At 48.6% G+C, this 24,818-nt stretch overlaps 1 protein-coding gene across 2 annotated transcripts in view; it reads right to left on the reverse strand.

Annotated features, from left to right (window-relative positions):
- SLC41A2 (solute carrier family 41 member 2) overlaps positions 1 to 24,818 on the reverse strand; it is a 325,633-nt gene that overhangs the window by 272,494 nt on the left and 28,321 nt on the right. For both annotated transcript variants that reach the window (XM_069229008.1, XM_069229009.1), the window contains exon 3: positions 8,447 to 8,554. In XM_069229008.1, the coding sequence (XP_069085109.1) occupies positions 8,447 to 8,554 (108 nt within the window). The remainder of the gene's footprint in view (positions 1 to 8,446; positions 8,555 to 24,818) is intronic.

Below are 24,818 nucleotides of genomic sequence, written 5' to 3' on the forward strand. Positions count from 1 at the left end.
TCAGACAGTGCCATTGGGGCAGTTCTGCTGCAGAAACAAGACAACAATGGATCAGAACATCATATCTTTTATCTTTCTCATATCTTATCAGAGGCAGAACGCAATTATTCAGTACTGGAATGAGAATTACTTGCTCTCAAAGTAGCATGTAAAGAATGGAGGCATTTCTTGATGGGATCCAGAGAGCCTTTTGAAGCCAGGACTGACCACCACAATTTACAATGTCTTCGAAGTTTCCAGTGTCGCAACAGTCCTCAAGCAAGATGGGCTTTCTTCTTTAGCCAGTATGATTTCGTGATCACATACATACCTGGCTCCCAGAATTCAGTGGAAGATGCTTTATCCCATAGATATCCTGACGTCGCTAAGAACTCTTCTCCACACATTATTGAGTCTAGTAGAATCATCGGAGCTCCAAAATCTTTTCAAGAACGTGTTAAATCTGAGTACCAGTTTCTTTCCACTTCGGAATGGGATAGTGTGACACCTTTTTTGCAGAAGAAAGACGACTACTTCTATCATCAGCAGGCTCTTTTTTTTTTTAGCTACCAAGAAAGTTCAGACGGAGGCATTACAAATTCCCCGATTCCCCGATAGCCGGGCATCAAGGAATCAAGAAGACCCAGGAACTGCTACAACTATCATTTTTGGTGGCCTTTGCTTAAGACAGATACAGAAACCTATGTTTTAGCATTTCTAGTATGTGCTCAGACCAAGACACCCCGAACAAAGTCAGCAGGTTTATTAAGGCCTTTGCCGGTTCCCTCAGCTCCTTGGTGTACACTTTCCACGGATTTCATATGTTCCTTAACTACCTCTTCTGGTAACCACGTAATCATGGTAACAGTAGATTCTTTCACCAAGATGGCACATTTCACAGCTTTAAAAAAGTTACCAACAGTCCCTGAAATGAGTCGCATATTCATGCGGGATATTTTTCGCCTCCATGGTCTTCCGCAAGAGGTCATTTCGGACAGAAGGTCACAATATGTGTCACGATTCTCGAGAGCCTTATTAAACATCAAGGTCCTCTGGTTTCCGTCCACAAACAAATGGTCAAACTGAACGAGTGAATCAGGAACTCCAACAGTATGTGAGATGTTACTGTAAGGCAACTCAGAGTAATTGGTCGGAGTTTCTTGCCCTTGCCGAGTTCTCCTATAATAACACAGTGCATAGTGCAACCACGGCCACACCTTCTTATTGCACCTATGGATTTCATCCTAGGGCAATATCTACTGTTCCCAGTACATCCTGTTTTGTTCCTGCAGTCACTTCTTTTGCACATCGGATCTGCCAAATCCAGAGCCTACTTCATACAACTCTCTTAGCTTCGAAACAAGCAATGAAACGAAAAGCAGATCGTTATCGACAAGCGGCACCTTCGTATAAGTAGGCCACAAGGTGTGGCTTTTTTCCAGATTTCTACCCTCCCGATTTTCTGTCAAATTCAAACCACGTTTATATGGACCCTATACGGATTTTGCAATTCTTGAGTCCTGTTGTTGTGCGACTGCGATTGCCTCATACTTGGAGAGTCCATCTAGTTTTTCATGTGTCCCAATTAAAGCCCTTTGTTTCTGATCCTTACCACTGACAATTCCAGCGTCCTCCTCCTCCTCTTTTTGTTGACGGCCAGCCTGAATATGAAATCCAGGAATTTTGTGATTCCCGATTTTTTCGGCGCAGACTGCAATTTTTGGTTCACTGGAAAGGCTACCCTCTCAGTGACTGTTCTTGGGAGGATGCCTCCTCTGTCCATGCTCCCCATTTGGTTCGCCTGTTTTTTGCCCGTCACCCAGACAAACCTGGGGCCTCGGAGAGGGGACCTACTGTAACGCCACGCCTCGACCTCCCTTTTTTCCGCGGTCGGAACGCGCTGCCTATTCTCGGAGCGCCGTTCCCCGCGTTTTCTTGCCATTTTGGCAACGCGTACCGGGAAGCATGTTTTGCACTCCCAGTCGCGTTGCCCTTACCAACTGTAGGGCATTATTGTCTCCCCTGTCGGTGGTGGTCTTCTTTCTGGTCTTTTTCTTTTCTTTTTCTTGCCTCTGTATTCTGCCTTTCTCCGTGTTCATGTTGGTGTCCACGTTGTCTTCTTCCTGTTTGCATTTCCCAGCGTGCTCTTTTTCTTATATACTTCCTCTTTTTTCCTGTTCTTTTCAATTGACTTTTTCCCAGTTCAAGATGGTGTTCTTTTCATTTCTTCTGATGTCACTTCCCCTTTTTCAGTATATAAGCCGCTCAGTCTTGCTCTACCTTGCGTTGCAAACACTTCCTTTGGTAGTGCTCTTCACTCCTGTTCGTCATTCCTGTCTTCGCCTTGGAGTATTTTTGCCTTGTTTTTTCCTGTTTTGAAGTCCTGTTTTTTCTTCTTTTTTAGGAGTTCCTGTTTGAGGTTTTTCCCCAGTTCTTGGTTTTTTTTCCTCTTGCACTTCTTCTGGAGGGTACGGTCTGCTTTGGCATTCCCTGTCAAGCTGCACCGTGGCTACTAGAAAGGGTCGCCCCTATCTGGGATTATCCACAACCTGCAGAAGACCGGGTGTGCTTTCCAATCCTGCATCCAGAGGTGAGAAGTCGAGTGCAGTTCATGACACTTCTAGTTGCTAAATTCCTAACTTACAATGACTTATAAATCTAAAAAAAAGATGCTAAGGGGGTCTTAACCAAGGCCCTAGCAGGACTTTTAAAAATTTGGAAAAAATAGTCAAATTCAAAAATAGGTTTTCTAAAGGCAATTACAGAGTTTAGTCATGTGATCAGGTATTGGCTGAGTAGTCCAGCAAATGCAAAGTCGTAGATCCCACCGCTGCCACCAATATGGGAAGCTAATGGGGGTCTTAACCAAGGCCCTAGCAGGACTTTTAAAAATTTGGGAAAAATAGTCAAATTCAAAAATAGGTTTTCTAAAGGCAATTATGAAATTTAGGGGGTGATTCTGACCCCGGCGGTCCTTGACCGCCGGGGCCAGGGTCGGCGGGAGCACCGCCAACAGGCTGGCGGTGCCCCGCAGGGCATTCTGACCGCAGCGGTTTGGCCGCGGTCAGATGCGGAAAACCGGCGGTCTCCCGCCGGTTTTCCGCTGCCCTGGGAATCCCCCGTGGCGGCGCAGCAAGCCGCCATCCTGTTCCTGGCGGTTCTCCCGCCAGGAACAGGATGGCGGTATGGGTTGTCGTGGGGCCCCTGGGGGCCCCTGCAGTGCCCATGCCAATGGCATGGGCACTGCAGGGGCCCCCGTAAGAGGGCCCCACTTTGTATTTCAGTGTCTGCATTGCAGACACTGAAATACGCGACGGGTGCCACTGCACCCGTCGCACCTTCCCACTCCGCCGGCTCAATTCTGAGCCGGCGTCCTCGTGGGAAGGGGGTTTTACACTGGGCTGGCGGGCGGCCTTTTGGCGGTCGCCCGCCAGCCCAGTGTAAAACTAAGAATAGCCGCAGCGGTCTAACGACCGCGGTGCGGTATTCTGGAGGGAGGAAGTCTGGCGGGCGGCCTCCGTCGCCCGCCAGCCTTAGAATGAGGGCCTTAGTCATGTGATCAGCTATTGAATGAGTAGTCCAGCAAATGCAAAGTCGTAGATCCCACCGCTACCACCAATATGGGAATCTGGCTCTGTATATACTATATCAAAATGAGATATAGTGTGCACAGAGTCCAGGGGCTCCCCCAGAGGCTTGACAGAGGCAATAATAGATAATCCTAATGCTCCATTTGAGGTGGTGTAGTTGAGCAGTTAGGCTTATCAGAAGGTAGTGTTAAGCATTTGTTGTACACACACACAAGCAATAGAAGAAACACACACTCAAAGACTTAACTCTAGACCAATAGGATTTTACAGAGAAAAATAATGTTTTTATTTTTTTATTACTAGAACCACAAGACTCACTTCAGAAGTAAATACTGTTGCAGGTAAGTACTTAGCATATACATCAATGTAACTTTGTTTCACATTAGTCAAGTAAACAGTTTTTAAGAAAACAGAGAATATCTATTTTTAAAGTGGGCACAATGCATTTTCAGAACAGTTCCAGGGGGAAGAAAATAAAGTACAGTTTTAGAGGTAAGTACACAACTTACAGTTCCAGTCTCTGGCTTACATGTAGTCCACTGTTGGGGGTTCAAGTCAACCCCAAACACCCACCACCAGCAACACGGGCCGGCCAGGTGCAGAGATCAAAGTTGAGCAATTTGAAAGTGGGCTCCTATGGAGACAGGGGGTATTCGAAATTCAGTCTGCCAGCAGGTAAGTACCTGCGGCTCGGAGGACAGACCATGGGGGATTAGAGGAGCACTGGAGAGGCACAAGTAGGCACCAATTCCACACCCTCAGCAGCACTGGGGCAGCTGGGTGCAGGGTGCAAGAGACTGTTGGGTTTCCAATGAAACTCTATGAGGGGACCCTGGGGGTCACTCAGGCGCTACAGACGAGGTCCGGCGGATGTTTCGGGCACACCACCGTTCAGACAGGGAAGAGGGCTGCCTGTTGATGGTCACTGCACTGGGTGTCAATTTCTCAAAGGCCGGGGGGCTGCGATTGCAGTGGGTCCTTTGGCGTTGGTTATCTTCATCCAGAGAAGTCGTGGTCAGGGGGTCCTCGGTATTCCCTCTGCAGGCGTTGTCGTGGAGGGGTGGGGTGGAGAGGTCAACTCAGGGTGGGCACTTGGTCGCCGTCGCCTGGGGGGTCCTCTCTGGTCGGTTGGGCCATCTGGAGTTGGGCTGTGGGCATCAGGTGCAGAGAGGTTAGGACTCACGCTTCTGGAGTGAGGTGGGAGTCCTTTAGAAGGGGTTTCTTCTTTTCTTCTTTGCACAGGGCCGCTGTCCACGGGAGTTCTTGATCCTCTGTGATGCAGGCAGTCCTCTGGAGGTTTTTCTGAGGTCACTGGACCTGCAGGACGCGTCGCCTTTCTTCTGCAGGTTCTTTGAAGCAGGAGACAGGCCAGTAGTCTGTCTCCTTTGCTGTCTCATTTCCTTCTCTGCTAGGGTTTCAGCTAAGCAGTCCTTCTTCTTGTGAGGTTATCAGGAATCTGACTAGCTTGGTTCAGGGAGCCCTTAAATACAAGATTATGGGGTATTTTTAGGGGTCAGAGGGCAGTAGCCAATGGCTTCTGTCCCCGAGGGTAGCTACACCCTTTCTGTGCCCACTCCCTTTGGGGAGGGGGCACATTCCTAACCCTATCGGTTCCTGTCCTCCGAACCAAGATGGAGGATTCTGCCAGGAGGGGGCCCCTTCAGCTCTGGACATCTTAGGGGTGGTCCTGGCTGAGTTGGTGACACCTTCTTATTTTTCCTAATTATCCCTCTGGACTTGCCGCCGAAAGTGGGACTTTGTCCAGGGGCTGGGCATCTCCACTAGCTGGAGTGCCCTGGGGCATTGTAACATGAAGCCTAAGCCTTTGAGGCTCACCGCTAGGTGTTACAGTTCCTGCAGGGGGGAGGTGTGAAGCACCTCCACCCAGTGCAGGCTTTGTTTCTGGACCCAGAGAGCACAAAGGCTCTCACCCCATGGGGTCAGAAACTCATCTGAAAGTGGCAGGCTGGCACAGACCAGTCAGTCCTGCACTGAATGGTTGGGTAAAATACAGGGGGCATCTCTCAGATGCCCTCTGTGTGCATTTTTTAATAAATCCAACACTGGCATCAGTGTGTTTTTATTATTCTGAGAAGCTTGATACTAAACTTCCCAGTATTCAATGTAGCCATTATGGAACTGAGGAGCTCGTTTTGACAAACTCCCAGACCATATACTTAATATGGCCACACTGTACTTACAATGTCTAACAATGGACTTAGACACTGTAGGGGCATATTGCTCATGCAACTATGCCCTCACCTGTGGTATAGTGCACCCTGCCTTAGGGCTTTAAGGCCTGCTAGAGGGGTGACTTACCTATGCCACAGGCAGTGTTTTGTGTGCATGGCACCCTGAGGGGGATGCCATGTCAACTTTGCCTTTTTCTCCCCACCAACGCACACAATCTGCAATGGCAGTGTGCATGTGTTAGGTGAGGGGTCCCTTAGGGTGGCACAACACATGCTGCAGCCCTTAGGGACCTTCCCTGTTTACCGGGCCCTTGGTACCACTGGTACCTTTTATAAGGGACTTATCTGTGTGCCAGGGGTGTGCCAATTGTGGAAACAATGGTACATTTTTAGTGAGAGAACACTGGTGCAGGGGACTGGTTAGCTCTCTCAGTCACGTCAGCATGAATATCAGGCAAAAAGTGTGGGGGGGGGGTAACTGCAACGAGGGCCATTTTCCTAAAAAAAAGGTCCAGCCAGTAAGCCAGACACCATCATTCATGCCTAAAATAGGCTTAAATTGTGCCACCACAATTATATGACCTAGAGACTGTTCCACTTTAGAGAAGGGCATGGGAAAAAGGGAGATCAGCTGGAGCCTAATTCTTACTCAGAGGCTCAGCTTTATTGACGCTTCTCCTAGTGTCAACTACTGATTTTAATCTTTGCCCAAGAAGTAAAAAAAAGCCAAACTCCAGGAAAGCTAATACCTAAGGAAAAGCATTAAAACTCAGGATCCAGCACACACATGTGCATAGATTCACCTGTGACACAAAAGCCCAAAGATAACCTTCTAACAACAGTGCTGCTGCTATCACTGTATGCACAAAAAGGACTTTGCCATGAAGAACGTACACAGCTTGCCTTCACAGTTGACAACTCGCAATTACCTATTACGATGGTCCAAAGTGGCAGAGAACAAGCAAGGGCAATGGTCAAAGACAAAAGGACCATCACTATTATAAGAGTACAAGAGTAGAAACCTTGGGAACCTTGTTGAACAAGATAAAGACTTAATGAGAACCAATATGGCCCAGGCCTGGCATGGTGATGTGCCTTCAAGTTGGTTGAAAAGGATTCAGAGGCCCAAGTGTTCCAGCTGTGAAATGTCCAACTTACCAGAGGCCCTCTGATAAAGCAGGGAGTCGACTAAAACAACCTAACAGCAAAACTGCAATTATGCACTTCCATAATGTTTTACTGTCTAATTGCATTAGATCAATAATTAAACAAGCCACACATTTGTGTTTCCTGCAAACGTTTTGCCCATTAACGATCTACTGTGTGTGTAACTCCAATAGTACTTTCTGTGTGGAATGAAACTGAATCTAACTGAACTGAAGTTTCTATGATAGACTAAACTATTCTATAATTACACACATATTTCTCAAATGCTTTGTCTTTTACATTTTGTTTGCTACATGTCGGTCTTTCATGTTTATAATTTTGTTTGACTATTTGCAGTGTATTAAGGGCATCTGCAAAAAGCATTCATAATGAAAGAAAGACAAGGTAGGGTTATGAAGCCAACATGCCTTGGAGCTGACCAACTCTTTTTGCAAAAATGATGTAAAGCAAAACAACTGCCTTTCCACATATGTTTTATTGGTTTATGCACAAGACTGGCCAGCCCCCTCCCCCATCTCCTCCCCCAGAGAGAATGTTCCCACTCAAAGATTTGCATGAGGTAATGACATTCATCTTCCACTTCTAGAAAGAGAGAATTAATATGCACAAAGAGTGTTATTACAGGACTCAATGTATTACTTTGCATGATGTATGCGTTTTTTCAGAACCAAGTGAATAACCACATATGATTCATCAAAGTCAAAGGATAGATGCTCTTCCCAACAGCCAAACAGCAATACCTTTGCCATTTTCTTTATACTCAACCCTAGCAGAATTTTTCCTCACTGCAAACATGGCATTCAGATTAGATGCAGAGAGTTTTAAATAATAGCAGGTTAGACTTTGCAAATCAGGAATTTCAAATCAGCAATCACAGGGAGAGGTGCACAATCTATTGTCTTTAATGGAAAGATATCTAACAAAGGTCTAAGTCCTGTACTTATAAAAAGGTAGATTATCTGAAAAACATATTTATTGAGGGTAATTGAACATTCTGCATTTGGAAACTTTGGAGATGAATTCTAACTATAATAGTATTCCCTGTTTCATCTGCTTGGGGGACAAAACATATATGAAACTCTCAAACAGCTCAATCATGAAGAAGTCCCTTTGGAACTCTCTTCATCATTTAGGTTACAATCAAAAGCTCTTAAAATTGTCCCTTTAGCAAAGAGATGGAGGATTCTTCTCTGTTAATATCTGGTGTGGAATTGGATCTCCAGAAAACACATTACAGGTCCAACAGACCAGGATACTCCATGTGACAATTATACAATCTAAGTAATAAACAATTCAAACAAGATCTGAATGTTGACGGCTGATAACAAAAGATGACAATCTTGTCAGTGAATAACTTGCAATGTTAAATTAAAGTAGTATTTCTTTCTGCTAAATACAGAACAGTACTTATTACACATATTCTATACCCTTAATACAGTCATCACGTAATGGTATGGGTAGTTTATGCTACATTTTAAAATAATACTCTTACTCCGTTTCAAAATGTAGAAAACTTACTGCTGTTGAAAGCCTAGATGCCAACGTCATTTCCAAATTACCCTTCAGACCAAGAAGGGCAGGAACCAAGATGAAAACTTCTGTAATATTTTTGAACACATCCCAATGCTGTTGAAAGAAAAGCAAAATAAATTAAACATAACATTTGATCATAAATCCCCTTGAAAGTGCATTACAGTCAACATTTAAATAGTGATGGTTTTCCTAAGAATTATGCAGAGAAATAGTCAGTGTGAATGTATGTCATATTTGTATTACATGTGCTGTGCTTGTGTTGTGCATGCCTGTCTGCTAAATACGAACCAGACATTAAAGCAAATGCAGACACAACATATGTAAAAAGGCGAAACTGTTTTCACAGGCATAATTTTAAGCAGTAAACTAAATGGATTGTTTAAAACATTTTTAAATAAATAAGCTTCACATCGTTTTTCACTCTTCTTTTGCAAGTCACACTCACTGTGTGCCTTCTTTTAACAGCAGAAACTTGTAGCTTTTCATAGAAAAGTAAATAAGCCAACAATACCACAACTGTAGCAATAATCCTGACCATTATACCACTGCCCTATGCAGTTATAAACTTGTATTGGAACAAACCCCAGAAAAGGACTGAGCTGCTAGGGATCCTCACACTTCACTATTACTAAACATTTCAGGAATATGAACACAATATTACCTGTTTTAGAGTTGCATTCTATTATTTGCAGATTTACAATAACTACAATTAATGCCATGAGTCCAGAGATCATGTTTTTACATAGGTCAGTTTATGTTTATTCAAAAACTCTTTCCACACAATTTAAAATTTAGTCAGCCAAGACATCTGCACATGCTGCTGGCGATAGTTACAGTTAGGACACACGTTTCTCACAGACAAATAGTTTTTTTGATTGCTAATAACTTTGGTGCGGTTTGATGAACCTTCACGAAATTGTGAAAACTAATACGCAAGTTAGTTCAGCTGCTGTCTGGAAACTTTCAGAGTGAACAGTCAAGCAGGGCTGAGGAAAATAGGGGGGGTGGGGGGAGGGAATCACAAAATACATTTTCCCCCCATGCAATATCAATGGGAATTTTGCAATTTTTAGACATGGCTACAGCCCAAACCGCTGAACGGAATTACATCAAATTTGACAGAGAGCTGGATCTTGGTCTAGAGAGCCCTTTTTGTAATTTGGTGTAAATCTGTTCGTTAGTTTAAGAGGTGTTAACAGAAAAAATATATAGATAACTAGGGACGCGGATCCACTCGAAAAGCAAGGCCCTGATTGGCTGGCCGAAACTTGACAGGAAAGTTGCAGCTACCATTTTCTTTGTTGCTTGGGCTAGGGGAGAAAAAAACAAAGTAGGTTGCATAAATGTTACCAAAAAATCAACCCAGCTCAGAGTAAGTTCACAAACAGCTGTCTTATTCTTCCTTCACCTTACCTCACAGTACACTATCTGTTGCTTGGTCAAGCTCACGTCATGTGATGCACTCATACCTGCACATTCAGAGTGCCAAATAAACTGAAAGGATCCAAAGTCTAATGCAAGAAGACCTATTTAACTGGCTGTGTGTAACTGGGATGGAAATTGTGGAACCCCCAGAAAGTTGACATGGCTAGGACCTGTCAATGTGTCAACCTGCTGAAAAAAACAAAAATCAGACCTCAAAATAAATGCTGTCTTTGACTACTGTTGGACATAGCCCTTTCTGCAGGGTCATCCCCAAACTTTTTGCCTGCTTCCTCCTATTTCTTCTGACCTGTTCTTGTTGGCTTTAGGACTCTGGGCATTTTACCAATGTTGACCAGTGCTAAAGTGCTAAGGGCTCTCTGTCTAAATTGTATTTGTGACTGTGTACGAGGATGGCTGATCTAAGACACCAGACTGCGCAGGTTTTTTTGTTTAGGAAGGTTGTATTTATTGGTCTTTAGATGGTATATATGGTATAGGTATAAGGTAGTTGTTGTTAGGTGAAAGGTTGCAATGTCTTCTCCTTCTGGACACTAAATCTCGTCTTCTTCTTTTCTTTCTTTCAGGACCTCACGGGAAGCGCGTGGAAAGAGAAGAGAATAGATATGGTAAATGTGGGAGTGGGGTTTGGTTTTCTGTATTCTCTCTCTTTCCCTTTCCTCTCTGTTTTCCTTTCCCCTATCTTTTCTCTTCACTCTCTTATCTCCATCCCTGGTTCTCTCTCGCTTTCTCTTCTTTTTCTTTCCTCGCTGTCTTTTCTTTCTTATCTTCCCCTCTTCTCCCGTTGTTCGCGTGATAGGGCCTTCTTTGCTCTCATACTTTCCCTTTCGTCTCTCCTGGTTTGGTTGCTGCACTAATATACGTATACTGGTCTCTCCGCTGTCTTGGTTTTTTTACTGCTTAGACCTGTTCTGTCTGGTGGGTGCCTTGTCTTTTCCTCCTTTCTTCTATGCGTTTTTTTTTAAATGGTTTATACTTCTCACCACCCCCCCCTTATCAGTGCTCCCGTGTAGTGCCCGTTTCCTTTCCCACCTCCCCGCCTTTCTTCGACTCCCGCCTCCCGCTCCTTTTTCCCTCGTCCCGCACCCCGTACCTGGAGTGGCCACGCTTCTCCTGAAGCGTGGTGGCTCTTTCACGGGCTCCCCGGTGTCAGCGGTCTTCACAACGGGACTCCTCCGGCTCCAATTCCAACGTTGTTCCGCTCCTCCAGAGAGCAGTTTCCTCGTCTTCGGTGTCGGCGTCCTCCTGAACCGTCGGTTCTTTTCTGGTTGAAAACTCCGGTGCACTCCAGCTCCTACTCCTGGCGCCTTCCCCGGAAAAGGGAGGAAGCCTCCTTTTTACGACCATCAGATCCCGCGGTGGTGGCAGGGAACCAATGAGAGTGCCGCCCTCCCGGGTTACTTCCGGTGTGGAAGTGCCAGTGTCAGCACAAGTCCGAGGAGAGTGTGGGTCAGATCGGAGCGACCCATCACAGACTGGTTTATCTATAATTAGCATATTTGGTTTACTAGTAAATCCTTAATAAAGTGCACCAAAGGTGCCCAGGGCCTGGACATCAAACGCTACTAGTGGGCCTGCAGTACTGATTGTGCCACCCACATGAACAGCCCTGTAAACATGTCTCAAACCTGTCACTGCATTGTTTGTGTGAGCAATTTGGAACTGCAGGTTCGTTCTGTCATGTGCACCCAGTTGCCAGGCCCAAACCTACCCTTTTACTACATGTACGTCACCCCTAAGGTAGCCCCAAGCCAGCCCCTGGGCAGTGCTGTGTATTTAAACGGTAGGACATGTACTGGTGTGTTTTACGTGTCCTGATAGCGAAATAATGCTAAACTTGGTTTTCACTACTGCAAGGTCTATCTCTTCCATAGGCTAACATGGGAATATCATTCAAGTACTTTTGCTTGTATATGTTGGATTTTTGCTGTTGTGGTCTTGTTTTATTCTGATAAATATTGGCTATTTTTCTCAACGGGTGTGGTGTACTTTTGTGATCTTTTCACTGTGCTACTGTGTGTGTGAGTACAAATACTTTACTCATTGCCTCTGAGATAAGCCTGACTGCTCGTGCCAAGCTACCATGGGGGTGAGAAGGGGTTATCTTAGCTTTGTGGCTCCCTCACCCTGACTAGAGTGAGGGTCCCTACTTGGACAGGGTGCAAACCACTGTCAACTATAGACTCCATTTCTAACATTACCAACTCTGTCTGGGAATGGAAAACAAAGCTCTGTGTAGCTAAGATGTAGTGCAGTATAAATATTTGAAATCCACAGAGAACCAGTGTGCATCTACTAGAGTAACTGAGAACCCCCTCTTTGTGAACATCTGTGCTATACTGGAGCTGTCTAACGAACAGCTGCTTGAAAATTGAAATTATTTGGTGCTCTACTTTTCTAAACCATGTAACTGTGGCAATCGGGAATGGAATTTATAACTCAATTTTTATTTTTATTTTTTATATTTCTGTATTGAAATACTTCGTAACTAAATGGTGTAAAGAATCAGCCCTTAAAAATTATTTTTTCCACTTATCCTTCTTCATTTTTCTCAAAATGTGTGTTTAATAGTCAACTTTGCTGTTAGAAATGGGGTCTTGGTTGGTAGTCAGGTTACCCCCTGTCCAAGCAAGGGCCCTCACTCTAGTCAGGGTAAAGGAGAATCACCCTCAGCTAACTCCCGCTCACCCCCTTAGTAGCTTGGCACGAGCAGGCAGGCTCTACTTCAGAGTCCAGGTGTAAAGTATTTGTACCAACACACACAATAACTCCGTGAAAACACTACAAAATGACAACACAGGTTTAGAAAAATAGGAAATACTTATCTAAACAAAACAAGACCAAGACGACAAAAATCCAATATACACAAGTCACGTTATTCATTTTAAAAGCAAAAGAGTCTTGAATCCTTTTGTAAACAGTAAAAACACTGTTAGGACTGAAAAGTAGAAAAAGATTAGCAATGTGTCAATTTCTCATCCTTCTCCGGTCGGGTCGGTGTGCGTCATTTTCCCTCTACGCAGGAGAGTGATGAGTCGATCCGGGCAAGCACTCGGGTCCGGACAGGTGTTGCGTCATTTCTCCGCACGGTATCAGCAAAACCGTGCTGTGTGGGTTACGAAGTTACCAGCCTCTTTTAGCAGCGTTGCATGTCGTTTCTCCAGCTGCGTGCGTCAATCTTCCAGCTGCGCTGCAGGCGGCACGTTGTTTCTTCAGCCGCGTCTCGGAGGTTGCGTCGGAAATTTCCCCGCAAGGCGGTCTGTGCCTGGATTTTCAATCTTGGTCTGCCAGCTTCACCTGTCAAGGCCCCAGGAACTGGATAGGGCACCACTTGGCAGAGCAGGAGTCTCAGCAGAGAGTCCAGGTGCTGGCAGGAGAAGTCTTTGATGGCCCTGAGACTTCAACAACAGGAGGCAAGCTCAGGACAAGCCCTTGGAAATGTCTTCACAAGCAGGAATGTAGACCAAAGTCCAGTCTTTGTCCTCTTGCACAAACAGAAGGAGTAACTGCAGGATAGCTCCACCAAGCACAGTCACAGGTAGGGCAGCACTTCTCCTCAGCTCTTCTCCAGGCAGAGGTTTCTCTTAACGTCCAGAAGTGATCTAAAGTCTGTGGTTTTGGGTGCTCTTCTTATACCCATTTTGGCCTTTGAAGTAGGGTTATTTCAAAGTAAAGTCTCTATTGTTTGTGAAATCCTGCCTTGTCCAGGCCAGGCCCCAGACACACACCAGGGGGTTGGGGACTGCATTGTGAGGGCAGGCACAGCCTTTTCTGGTGTAAGTGACCACTCCCCCCCCCCCCCCCAGCACAGATGGTTCCTCAGGATATGCAGGCTACACTCCAGCTCCCTTTGTGTCACTGTCTAGGGAGAGGTGCAAACAGCCCAACTGTCAAACTGATCCAGACAAGGAATCCACAAACAGGCAGAGTCACAGAACGGTTTAAGCAAGTAAATGCCCACTTTCTAAAAGTGGCATTTTCAATCACACAATCTCAAAAACAACTTTACTAAAAGATGTATTTTTAAATTGTGAGTTCAGAGACCCAAAACTCCACATGTCTATCCCCTCCCAAAGGGAATCTACACTTTAATCATATTTAAAGGCAGCCCCCATGGTAACCTATAAGACAGATAGGCCTTGCAATAGTGAAAACCGAATTAGGCAGTATTTCACTGTCAGGACATATAAAACACATTAGCATATGTCCTACTTATACATACACTGCCCCTGCCAATGGGGCGACCTAGGGCCTACCTTAGGGGTGTCTTACATGTAAGAAAAGGGAAGGTTTAGGCCGGGCAAGTGGGTACACTTGCCAAGTCGAATTGGCAGTTTAAAACTGCACACACACACACACACACACACACACTGCAGTGGCAGGTCTGAGCCATGTTTACAGAGCTACTAATGTGGGTGGCACAACTAGTGCTGCAGTCCCACTAGTTGCATTTGGTTTACAGGCCCTGGGCACCTCTAGTGCCCTGTACTAGGGACTTACCAGTAAATCAAATATGCCAATCATGGAAATCCAATTACACATACATTTTACACAGAGAGCATATGCATTTTAGCACTGGTTAGCAGTGGTAAAGTGCTCAGAGTTCTGAAGCCAACAACAACAGGTCAGAAGAAATAGGCGGCAGGAGGCAAAGAGATTGGGGATGACCCTGCATAAGCAAAAAAGTCCAACAATTGCCCTATGTTTTTATGAACCTGGTTTGGACCTAAACTTTTGTAATTGCTAAATCACTTAGGTGGTCATTACAACATTGGCGGTAAAAGCAGCTTGCAGAAGACTGCCAACACACCGCCGCGGCAGCGGAATTCCGCCACGGTCATTATGACCCACAGCTCGGAATCTGCCAAAACGTAGACACCCACACAAGTCCGCCACACCAAAGGTCAGTGATAAACTGGCGATAAAAAATCCTCCACTGGCACGCCAACAGGAATACGCCCACACTATCACGACCCACGAATCCACACGGCGGTCTTTCAACCGCGGTATTCCATTGGCGGTACACACCGCCTCGCTCAAAATACACACACATTTACAAAACACTACCACATTGGACAATTCCAAATACACACACCTGATACACATACACACACCACTCCCACACACCCAATACAATATAAAACACACACCCACATCACCCACAAACCTCTACTACCAAAAATTCTGAAAGAAGGCCAGAGAGAGACACCACAATCTACAAACAAGCATCCACAGGCACTCAACACCATCACCCACATAACATCCACACACCTCACACAACACACCACTGAATATCACCCCACACATCACAACACACACCCTCCCACACATCACCCACACCACCCCATGGCATGGCAAAGACACCCCAGGTTCTCTGAGGAGGAGCTCAGGGTCATGGTGGAGGAAATCATCCGGGTAGAGCCACAGCTACTCGGAGCACAGGTGCAGCACACCTCCATAGCTAGGAAGATGGAGTTATGGCGAAGAATAATGGACAGGGTCAACGCAGTGGGACAGCACCCAAGAAATAGGGATGGCATCAGGGAGAGGGGGAACGACCTATGGGGGAAGGTGTGTTCCGTGGTCTCAAGACACCACCTGGCAGTTCAGAGAACTGGCGGCAGACCCCCACCTCTTCCCCCACAACTAACAACATGGGAGGAGCAAGTCTTGGCTATTCTGCATCCTGAGGGCCTCGCAGGAGTAGCTGGAGGAATGGACTCTGGTAAGTCTAATCTTTAATACTATCTCCCCCACCCTATCTGCATGCCAACCCATACCGCCACCCTCGCCCTCACCCCCATCACTCCAACTCCTCACAAATGTTCCAATATCACAAACCACACATCCCAACACGGAGCCCTGCATGCAACAACAAAGCATGGACACCCATCACCAAAGCATGGCCACTGCACATATCCATACACCCCCCTAAACCATCATCACACAAGGTCCCACACAGGAATGTAAGCACTGGGGTACAGGGTCACCCACCCATTGCACACCATGGCACACACAGATGCAATAAGCATGCATTTACATCCCTGCAGGACCCCTACCCAACGTCACCGGACAGGAGGGTCCAGACATGCCCACACCACCAACAGAAGGGGCCGACAGTGGTGACAGCAGCTCGGTCCAACTGGATCTAGACGACCAGCCCGGCCCATCTGGGACCTCGGGACAGTCGGTTCCCCTCACACAGTCACAGCCCACCACAGAGCTTCCCCCCTCTGGAAACACCAGCACAGCACCCACCCAGCGGGCCCATACCTTTGTCCCCAGGACACGTCAATCAGCAGTGTGTCCACCACTACAGGCAACCCAGGCTAACCCACCACCCCAACAACACCAGGGACCTGGGGGCAGTGGCAGTGGGCACACCGTTCAGAGGGCAGATGCCCAGGGAAACAGGGAAACTGGGAGGGCTGCGGTGCGACAGGGGGAGGACAGGCCCAGGGAACCCACTCTCCAAGAGGCCCTCTCCAACATCATGGGAGCCTACCATCATTCCCAGGATACGATGGTAACGGTACTGGCCAAGTTTCAGGAGACCCAGCGGCTGCAGGAGGAACCGTATTTGGGTTTCAGGGAGGAACTCAGATCCATCAATTCCACCCCGAGCACCATCATAGTGGTGCTGAAGGAAGTCCTCAACACTAGGAGGGACACTGTGGCACAACAAGGGGCCCCTGACACTAGCCTGGACGATGAACTGCCCACCACCTCCGCCGGTGCTAGTGGACAGGAGGCACCGCCACAGGACCACCACACCAGAACCCCACCCCCTGCAGATGGAGAACCACCCCGCAAGCAGTCCCTGAGATCCAGGTCAAAGACAGAGAACGATGCCAAGACCCCGCCAAGAAATGGGACCACCCTGATTGTCATCTTTTTGTCCCACATTGTCACCCTGTCCATCCTCAAATCACCCCAGCTCCACTTCCTATGCCCCTTTGGACAATGCACCTGTGAGACTAATAGACTGGACTCTGCCATGGACATTCCTCCACCATCAACCCTCACCATTTTACAACCCTCTCCAATATTGAGCACTTAAATAAACACCCTTAAAGCACAAAACAATCTGGATTCTGTCTGTGATTTCGAATTAGTGTATTAGCAATTACTGTGACAAAATGCTTTTTCAATTGTAATGTCAACATACCTATGTCACACAGCTCTAGTCCATGAGGAAACAAAGCAGATGTCACACAGTGGGACCCACATCTGTGAAATCGTAAGGGAAAGTGACAACTCAGTGACCATACCCTGGGTGAAAAGGACAGACAGTAGAGAGGTAACAGTGTTTAAGTACATGTAGTAGGCAGGTTTGTCTTCTTACCTGTGTATCACTGGAAGTATTGCAGGATCACAGAGTTCCTGTTGTCGATGTCCTCATCTTCTGCTTCCTCATCTTCACTGTCCACAGGGTCCACAGCTGCCACAACACCTCCTTCTGGACCATCCTCCTCCAGAAAAGGCACCTGTCGTCGCAAAGCCAAGTTGTGAAGCATACAGCAGGCCACGATGATCTGGCATACCTTCTTCGGTGAGTAGAATAGGGAACCACCTGTCATATGGAGGCACCGGAACCTGGCCTTCAGGAGCCCGAAGGTCCTCTCTATAACCCTCCTATTTCGCCCATGTGCCTCATTGTAGTGTTCCTCTGCCCTTGTCCTGGGATTCCTCACTGGGGTCAGTAGCCATGACAGGTTGGGGTAACCAGAGTCACCTGCAAATGACGAGGGACAACTGTTAGACACACACTAACTCTTAGGTATATCCCCAGACCCAGACAACTATTCCCAATGATTTGGTTCCAGGTGCTCACCTAGTAGCCACACACAGTGCCTCTGGAGTTGCCCCATCACATAAGGGATGCTGCTATTCTGCAGGATGTAAGCGTCATACACTGAGCCAGGGAATTCGGCCTGAACATGGGATATGTACTGGTCTGCCAAACACACCATCTGCACATTCGTCGAATGGTAACTCTTCCGGTTTCTGTACACCTGTTCACTCCTGCAGGGAGACCAAGGCCACATGTGTCTCATCAATGGCACCTATGATGTTGGGGATATGTCCCAGGGCATAGAAGTCACCTTTCACTGTTGGCAAATCCTCCACCTGAGGGAAAACGATGTAGCTCTGCATGTGTTTCAGCAGGGCAGACAACACTCTGGACAACACGTTGGAAAACATAGGCTGGGACATCCCTGATGCTATGGCCACTGTTGTTTGAAATGACCCACTTGCAAGGAAATGGAGTACTAACAGCACCTGCACTTGAGGGGGCTTCCTGTGGGATGGCGGATAGCTGACATCAGGTCTGGCTCCAACTGGGCACACAGTTCCAGGATTATGGCACGATCAAGTCTGTAGGTGATGATGACATGTCTTTCCTCCATTGTCCATAGGTCCACCAGCGGTCTGTACACCGGAGGATGCCGCCATCTCCTCACATGTCCCAGCGGACGGTGCCTATTGAGGACAACAGCGAGCACAGAGTCAACTAACTCTGAGGTACATAAACATAGCTTACTCAGAAAACTATTCATAAACCGAAATATGCCTGTATGAGTGTTGAGCCAAGGCATAGGTATGTGTGACGCAGTTAAAAATAAAGCCATGTGGGCCCCTGAAATGGCGGCTGCCTGACCTGTAAAGTGGGACAATGGGATGTGAGGTAACTGCGCTGGCGTTGTACACCGTCGCGGTAGGCGGTCGAAGACCGCAGCGCAATTCTGCATTGGTTAACATTGAACCCTATGAGTCCCAGGAGCCAATGACGATGTACGCCGGCGGTGACGTTACGCTCCGCTGCGGACGTGGCCGCCATTTTCAATCTGTTCAATCACTCAATACCTGATCTTCGACAGGAGAGGACCTATAATACAAGTACTGCTGTGACCTCAGTCTGGAAGAGACAATGGCTTGTGCGTCTGGGGGAACGGGCCCCTGCCTTCACCACGGAGGAGTTGGAGAAACTTGTGGCTGGGGTCCTCCCCCAGTACACGCTACTCTACGATCCTCCAGACAAACAGGTAAGTACACTGGGAGCATGCTGTATGGGCAATGCCTGTGTGGAGTGGTGTGGATGAAAGATAGGGGGGGGGGTTGAATGAGGCGTGCATGAAACAACGGTGAGTGCATGTGCCACATGGCAAGGGTAGGGATGCGGGCCAATGACTGTGACAGTGCAGTTGGTAATAACTTCTCTTTTTCCCCTGTACAATTCCTGCAGGTCAGCCAGAAGAAGGATATTTGGCGTGCATCGCCAAGGAAGTCCGGACCCTGGGGGTCTACCACAGACCGAGCACCCACTGCCGTAAAAGATGGGAGGACATTCGCCGCTGGAGCAAGAAGACGGCGGAGGCCAAGCTGGGGATGGCCTCCCAACGTGGGAGGGGTGCCCGTTGCACCATGGCCCCCTCTGATGTTCAGGATCCTGGCGGTGGCGTATCCTGAGTTGGATGGGCGCTTGAGGGCATCACAGCAGCAACAAGGGGGTGAGTACACTCTCATTCTGCTGATTCAGCGCGCAGTGGAGGTGTCTGAGTGGGGGAGGTGGGTTCGCCTAGGCCAGGGCGAGTTTGCTAGTTAAGTCCCCTTTTTCAGGCAGACCCTGTGGCACCCCACCCCACCTGGGTACAGTGCCAACTACACCTAGTCTGGCTCCTGTGACATCCATGTGTGCAGATATCAGCCATAGCCTTGTAGGCCATGTCCAAGGGATTGAATAGTGGACCCCAAGTGCGCGGTGTAGTGCAGGGGGCTTCTGTGTCTGTCGTGTCCACGAACGGTAGCGGTAATGCATGCACTCAACATGTCTTTCTTCTGTCTCCCCCCTTTTTGTGGTCTCCCTGTACTTGTGTGCATTAGCATCATCAGGCGGAGGAGCAGTGGCACCAGAGTAGGAGGGAGCTGCATCCCACATGGCCCTGGAGGGCGACACTAAGGACTCCGAATTCACCAGTGGGACGGAGGGCGAGGGGAGCTCCACAGCGGGGACAGGAGCCGACACCAGTGATACAGACTCGTCCTCTGATGGGAGCTCCCTTGAGGTGGCGGGCCCATCTGTGTCCCCCGCATCTCCAGGTACAGCCGCCCCCCCCCCCTCCCCCTCCAGCACTGCCCTCCCAGCAGCCCCTCAGCCTTTGCCCTGTGCCCGCTCACCCAGGAGGGTGGGCATCACCTTCGCCCCAGGCACCTCAGCCCCTGCCCCAATCACCCCTGCTGCCCTCAGTGAGGAGGCCATTTACCTCCTCAGGTAATTTTGAATGCCATCCAGGGTGTAGAGAGGCAGTTGCAACAAACCAATGCATTCCTGGAGGGCCATCATTCTGGTCAGGCAGCCCTTCAACGAGCTTTTCAGACTCTAGCCTTAGCACTGATGGCAGCCATTGTCCCTGTCTCTAGCCTCCCCCCTCCAACTTCCTCCACCCAGACCCACACCCCTGTACCTCAGCCTATCCCAAGCACACAATCAGACCAGCATGCACACACCTCAACACACAAAGGAAGTTCTGGCAAACATAAGCACCACACATCCCACAGGCACTCACACAAGTATCACACACATGCAGACATACCAACATCCACTGCCTCCACTGTGTACCCCTCCTCCTCATCTCCCTAATCCCTTCCAGTCTTGTCTCCACTCACACCTGCATGCACTACATCTTCAGCCACTACGTCCATCACCAGTACACACACCACCACACCCCGCTCACGTGCAGTCACCACCCCCACTACCATTCACACATCCCCTGTGTCCTCTTCCAGTGTGTCTGTAAGGCCACCTCCCAAGGTACACAAACGCAGCCACACACCCACCCAAAAGCCATCCACCTCACGACAGCCTCCAGCCCATGCACCTTCACCCAAAGTCACCAAACGGACAACTCCTACGACCACTACCTCTTCCTCCACTCCCAAACCCCCTCCATCTACCCGTCCCAGTGTTCCTAAGAAACTTTTCCTGTCCAACCTTGACCTCTTTCCCTCACCTCCCCCACCCCATCAGTCTCCTAGGGCCCGACTTTCCAGGTCCCAACCTAGCACCTCAGCCACAACATCGGCAGGACCAGTGGTGCCAGTAGTCACCGGATTATGGAGTGCACCAGGCAGCAGGGCAGCCAGTGTGGCAAGGAGCCACAGCACAGACATTCCCCCACCTGTCAAGCATCAGAAGTTGGCTAGTGCCCGGCGGGAGAGGGGGAAGACACCAGCCACCAAAGCCGCTCCCAGGGGTACAGGTGGGAGTGTTGAGTCAGCTGGAACACCTTCCAAGGTGGGAAAGGGGCACAAGAAAACCGGCAAGTCTGGGAAGATCAGCGCGGCGGAGAAGACCGCCATCAGCCCCGCTGCCCAGGAGCAGACCGCCAGCAGCCCGACTGCCCCAGACAGGACCGCCAGCAGCAGCCCCGCTGCCCAAGACACTAACCTTGGGGCCCCACTGCCCCAGACAGGACCGCCAGCAGCAGCCCCGCTGCCCAGGGAGCGACCGCCAGCAGCAGCCCCGCTGCCCAAGACAGGACCGCCAGCAGCAGCCCCGCTGCCCAGGGAGCGACCGCCAGCAGCAGCCCCGCTGCCCAAGACAGGACCGCCAGCAGCAGCCCCGCTGCCCAAGACAGGACCGCCAGCAGCAGCCCCGCTGCCCAAGACAGGACCGCCAGCAGCAGCCCCGGTGCCCAAGACAGGACCGCCAGCAGCAGCCCCGGTGCCCAAGACAGGACCGCCAGCAGCAGCCCCGCTGCCCAAGACAGGACCGCCAGCAGCCCCGCTTCCCCAGACAGGACCGCCAGCAGCAGCCCTGCTGCCCAGGGAGCGACCGCCAGCAGCCCCGCTGCCCAGGGAGCGACCGCCAGCAGCCCCGCTGCCCAGGGAGCGACCGCCAGCAGCCTCGCTGCCCCCAGACAGGACCGCCAGCAGCAGCCCCGCTGCCCAGGAGGCGACAGCCAGCAGCCCCACTGCCACAGACAGGACCACCAGCAGTTAAACCGCTGCCAAAAACACCGCTGCCACAAGCACTGCTGCCAAAAACACCGCCGCCACAAGCACCGCTGTCAAGGACACCGCTGCAACAAGCACCGCAGGCCCATGAGCGCCAAAAGCTCTGACGCTACTGAGGCCGCCACGAGCAGGATAAAGCACTCTGGGCGCAAAGCCCCCTCCAGAACCAGAGGAGAAAGACATCCACTACCTCTGTCCTTGGCAGGATGAAGCACTCTGGGCACAAAGCCCCCTCCAGAACCAGTGGAGAAAGACATCCACTACCTCTGTCCTTGGCAGGATGAAGCACTCTGGGCGCAAAGCCCCTCCAGAACCAGTGGAGAAAGACATCCACTACCTCGGTCCTTGGCAGGATGAAGCACTCTGGGCACAAAGCCCCCTCCAGAACCAGTGGAGAAAGAGATCCACTACCTCTGTCCTTGGCAGGATGAAGCACTCTGGGCACAAAGCCCCCTCCAGAACCAGTGGAGAAAGAGATCCACTACCTCTGTCCTTGGCAGGATGAAGCACTCTGGGCACAAAGCCCCCTGCAGAACCAGTGGAGAAAGACACCCACTACCTCTGTCCTTGGCAGGATGAAGCACTCTGGGCACAAAGCCCCCTCCAGAACCAGTGTAGAAAGACATCCAATTGAGAGACTGTGTCTTTGCACTCCCCAGGATTGAACAGTGGGCAATCCACCCACTGTAGAGATTTAAGAGACTGTGGCTTTGCCCTCCCCAGGATTGAACAGTGGGCAAACCACCCACTGTAGAGACTTGAGAGTCTGTGGCTTTGCACTCCCCAGGATTGAACAGTGGGCAACCCACCCACTGTAGAGACTTGAGAGACTGTGGCTTTGCACTCCCCAGGATTGAACAGTGGGCAACCCACCCACTGTAGAGACTTGAGAGACTGTGGCTTTGCACTCCCCAGGATTGAACAGTGGGCAAACCACCCACTGTAGAGACTTGAGAGACTGTGGCTTTGCACTCCCCAGGATTTAACAGTGGGCATGGGGCCCCCTCGTGGATTTGGTGTCGTGCACTCAACCGGCTGAGGTGCCCACCCTTTCCCCTGTTTTATTTCTATTTGATGCCCCTGCAGTGTTCTCTCCGTCTTGTTCGGGTATCTTGTGTGGGCCTCGCCCATGCAATTTGGGCCCAGTGGTCCATGGACTTGAATGGTGGAATACCTTGGAGTTATATTATTGGTGTATATATTTGTTAATAGTGTATGTATATTTTTGGAATACTGAATTTTAATATATTACAATCGTTCACCTGGTTTCCTTTTGTCTTTGCATTCTTCCAGGAGGGTTGGGGGGTGTAACTGTGATGTATCATGCTGTATTAGTGTGTGTGTGTTGTTGTGGGTGAGGGTGGGGGTGGGTGTGTGTCACTGTTTTTTCCCTACCCCCCCCCCCCCTGTGTCGTAGGTGCAGTACTCACCGTGGTCTTCGCCACCGGCGTTCGTGCTCCTGGTGGAGGAGCAAGAAGATAAAGGCTGGAAAAATGTGGAGCTCTGGTTCCATGGTGTCCTGGTTCCTAGTGGGGTGTGCAGAGGTGAGCGTTTTCCCTTCGAAGTCCTGTTTCCGCTGTGTTTTTGTTCACGGTGAATCCGCCTCGGAAAAGGTGGCGGATTGGTAGGTTGTGATACTGTGGGCGGTACATTGTCCTCCGCCTGTCTGTTGGAGGTGACCGCCGCTGTGTTTGTTAGTACCGCCGTGGCGGTCGGAGTGTTAAAGTGGCTGTCTATGTTGCCGGTTTCCGCCACGGTCGTAATTCCATTTTTTTTTACCGCCGCTTTAACACCAACTACCAGGGTTGAAATGACCACCTTAATGTTTAGTGTATTGTATCTTGTACTACCAAATAGTGAGACAATGATACTTAAAGGTTGTCTTTCATTAACCTCTGGACACTCATCTGACCTGAAAACTGTGTGAGTTCAATCCCATTCTCCTGTTTCAATCCGCCGTACCAAAACATAGCAAGCATAAAGCTTTTATGACGGCTTGTATCAGGGCTGGTAGGAAAACCTATGCACAAATTAATTTTAACTAGTAGACCCAGATAAGAAAGGCTGCTGTCACATGATCATACCTGGGCTTGTAACCTATTTTAGACCGTTTAAGTTAGTGTAAATGTCAGTAATGCAATTGTCTCTGCTCCTAAAATTACTTTATCACTGGGATACATGGGTTATTAGGTAAGCACAAGTAGCCCCTTACTCGCAGGTTTCCTTTTAGGTAATTACATTATTGTTAGGTCTTCATGCATGTGATGACATAAGTTATACAGGTGAGTTACATAAGGAAGGAAGACACTTGTGGATCAAACTGCTTAAATATAATCGACAATGAACATGTTTGTTGCTCTGACAATTCTATATCTAATAGCCTGTGATCACAGAGTAGAAGGGCAACATCTTTATCAGGACATATTTAGAAATGTATGGTAGTAAAACGTCTAAATTAACAGATTTCTCTCGTTTTTCACATGTAAGCTATCTAGTAAGTACACATTGCTTTATCAGTCCACCTGAATTATCCCTTGTACCGCTCTCTGTTTTCTGAACTACCAGAATCTACATGAATACAAAACACCTCAATCTTGACCTTGGTGTATCGCCATATACTGGGACTACTTAAAGGCAACTCTGCTAAAGCTCCAAATACCTGACTTCTTGTTGAAGCACATCTTGCCTTTTCTTTATTGGGACCTCATCCAAAGCTGTGGCCATGTACCCCGAATCTACATATTGTTTTAAACATCTTCCTAAGAACAGAATTCCTACCTATTTACAAATATAACTGCCCATTTTAACACCAATTCTAACAATCTATTTTGCTGAAGAAATCTCAATGGTGTGTTTGAACACATCTCTCTTTCTCACTGGAAAATTTCCACTTCTA

Source organism: Pleurodeles waltl, chromosome 4_1, assembly GCF_031143425.1.
Source record: "Pleurodeles waltl isolate 20211129_DDA chromosome 4_1, aPleWal1.hap1.20221129, whole genome shotgun sequence".
In the NCBI taxonomy this organism is placed as follows: Eukaryota; Metazoa; Chordata; class Amphibia; order Caudata; family Salamandridae; genus Pleurodeles; species Pleurodeles waltl.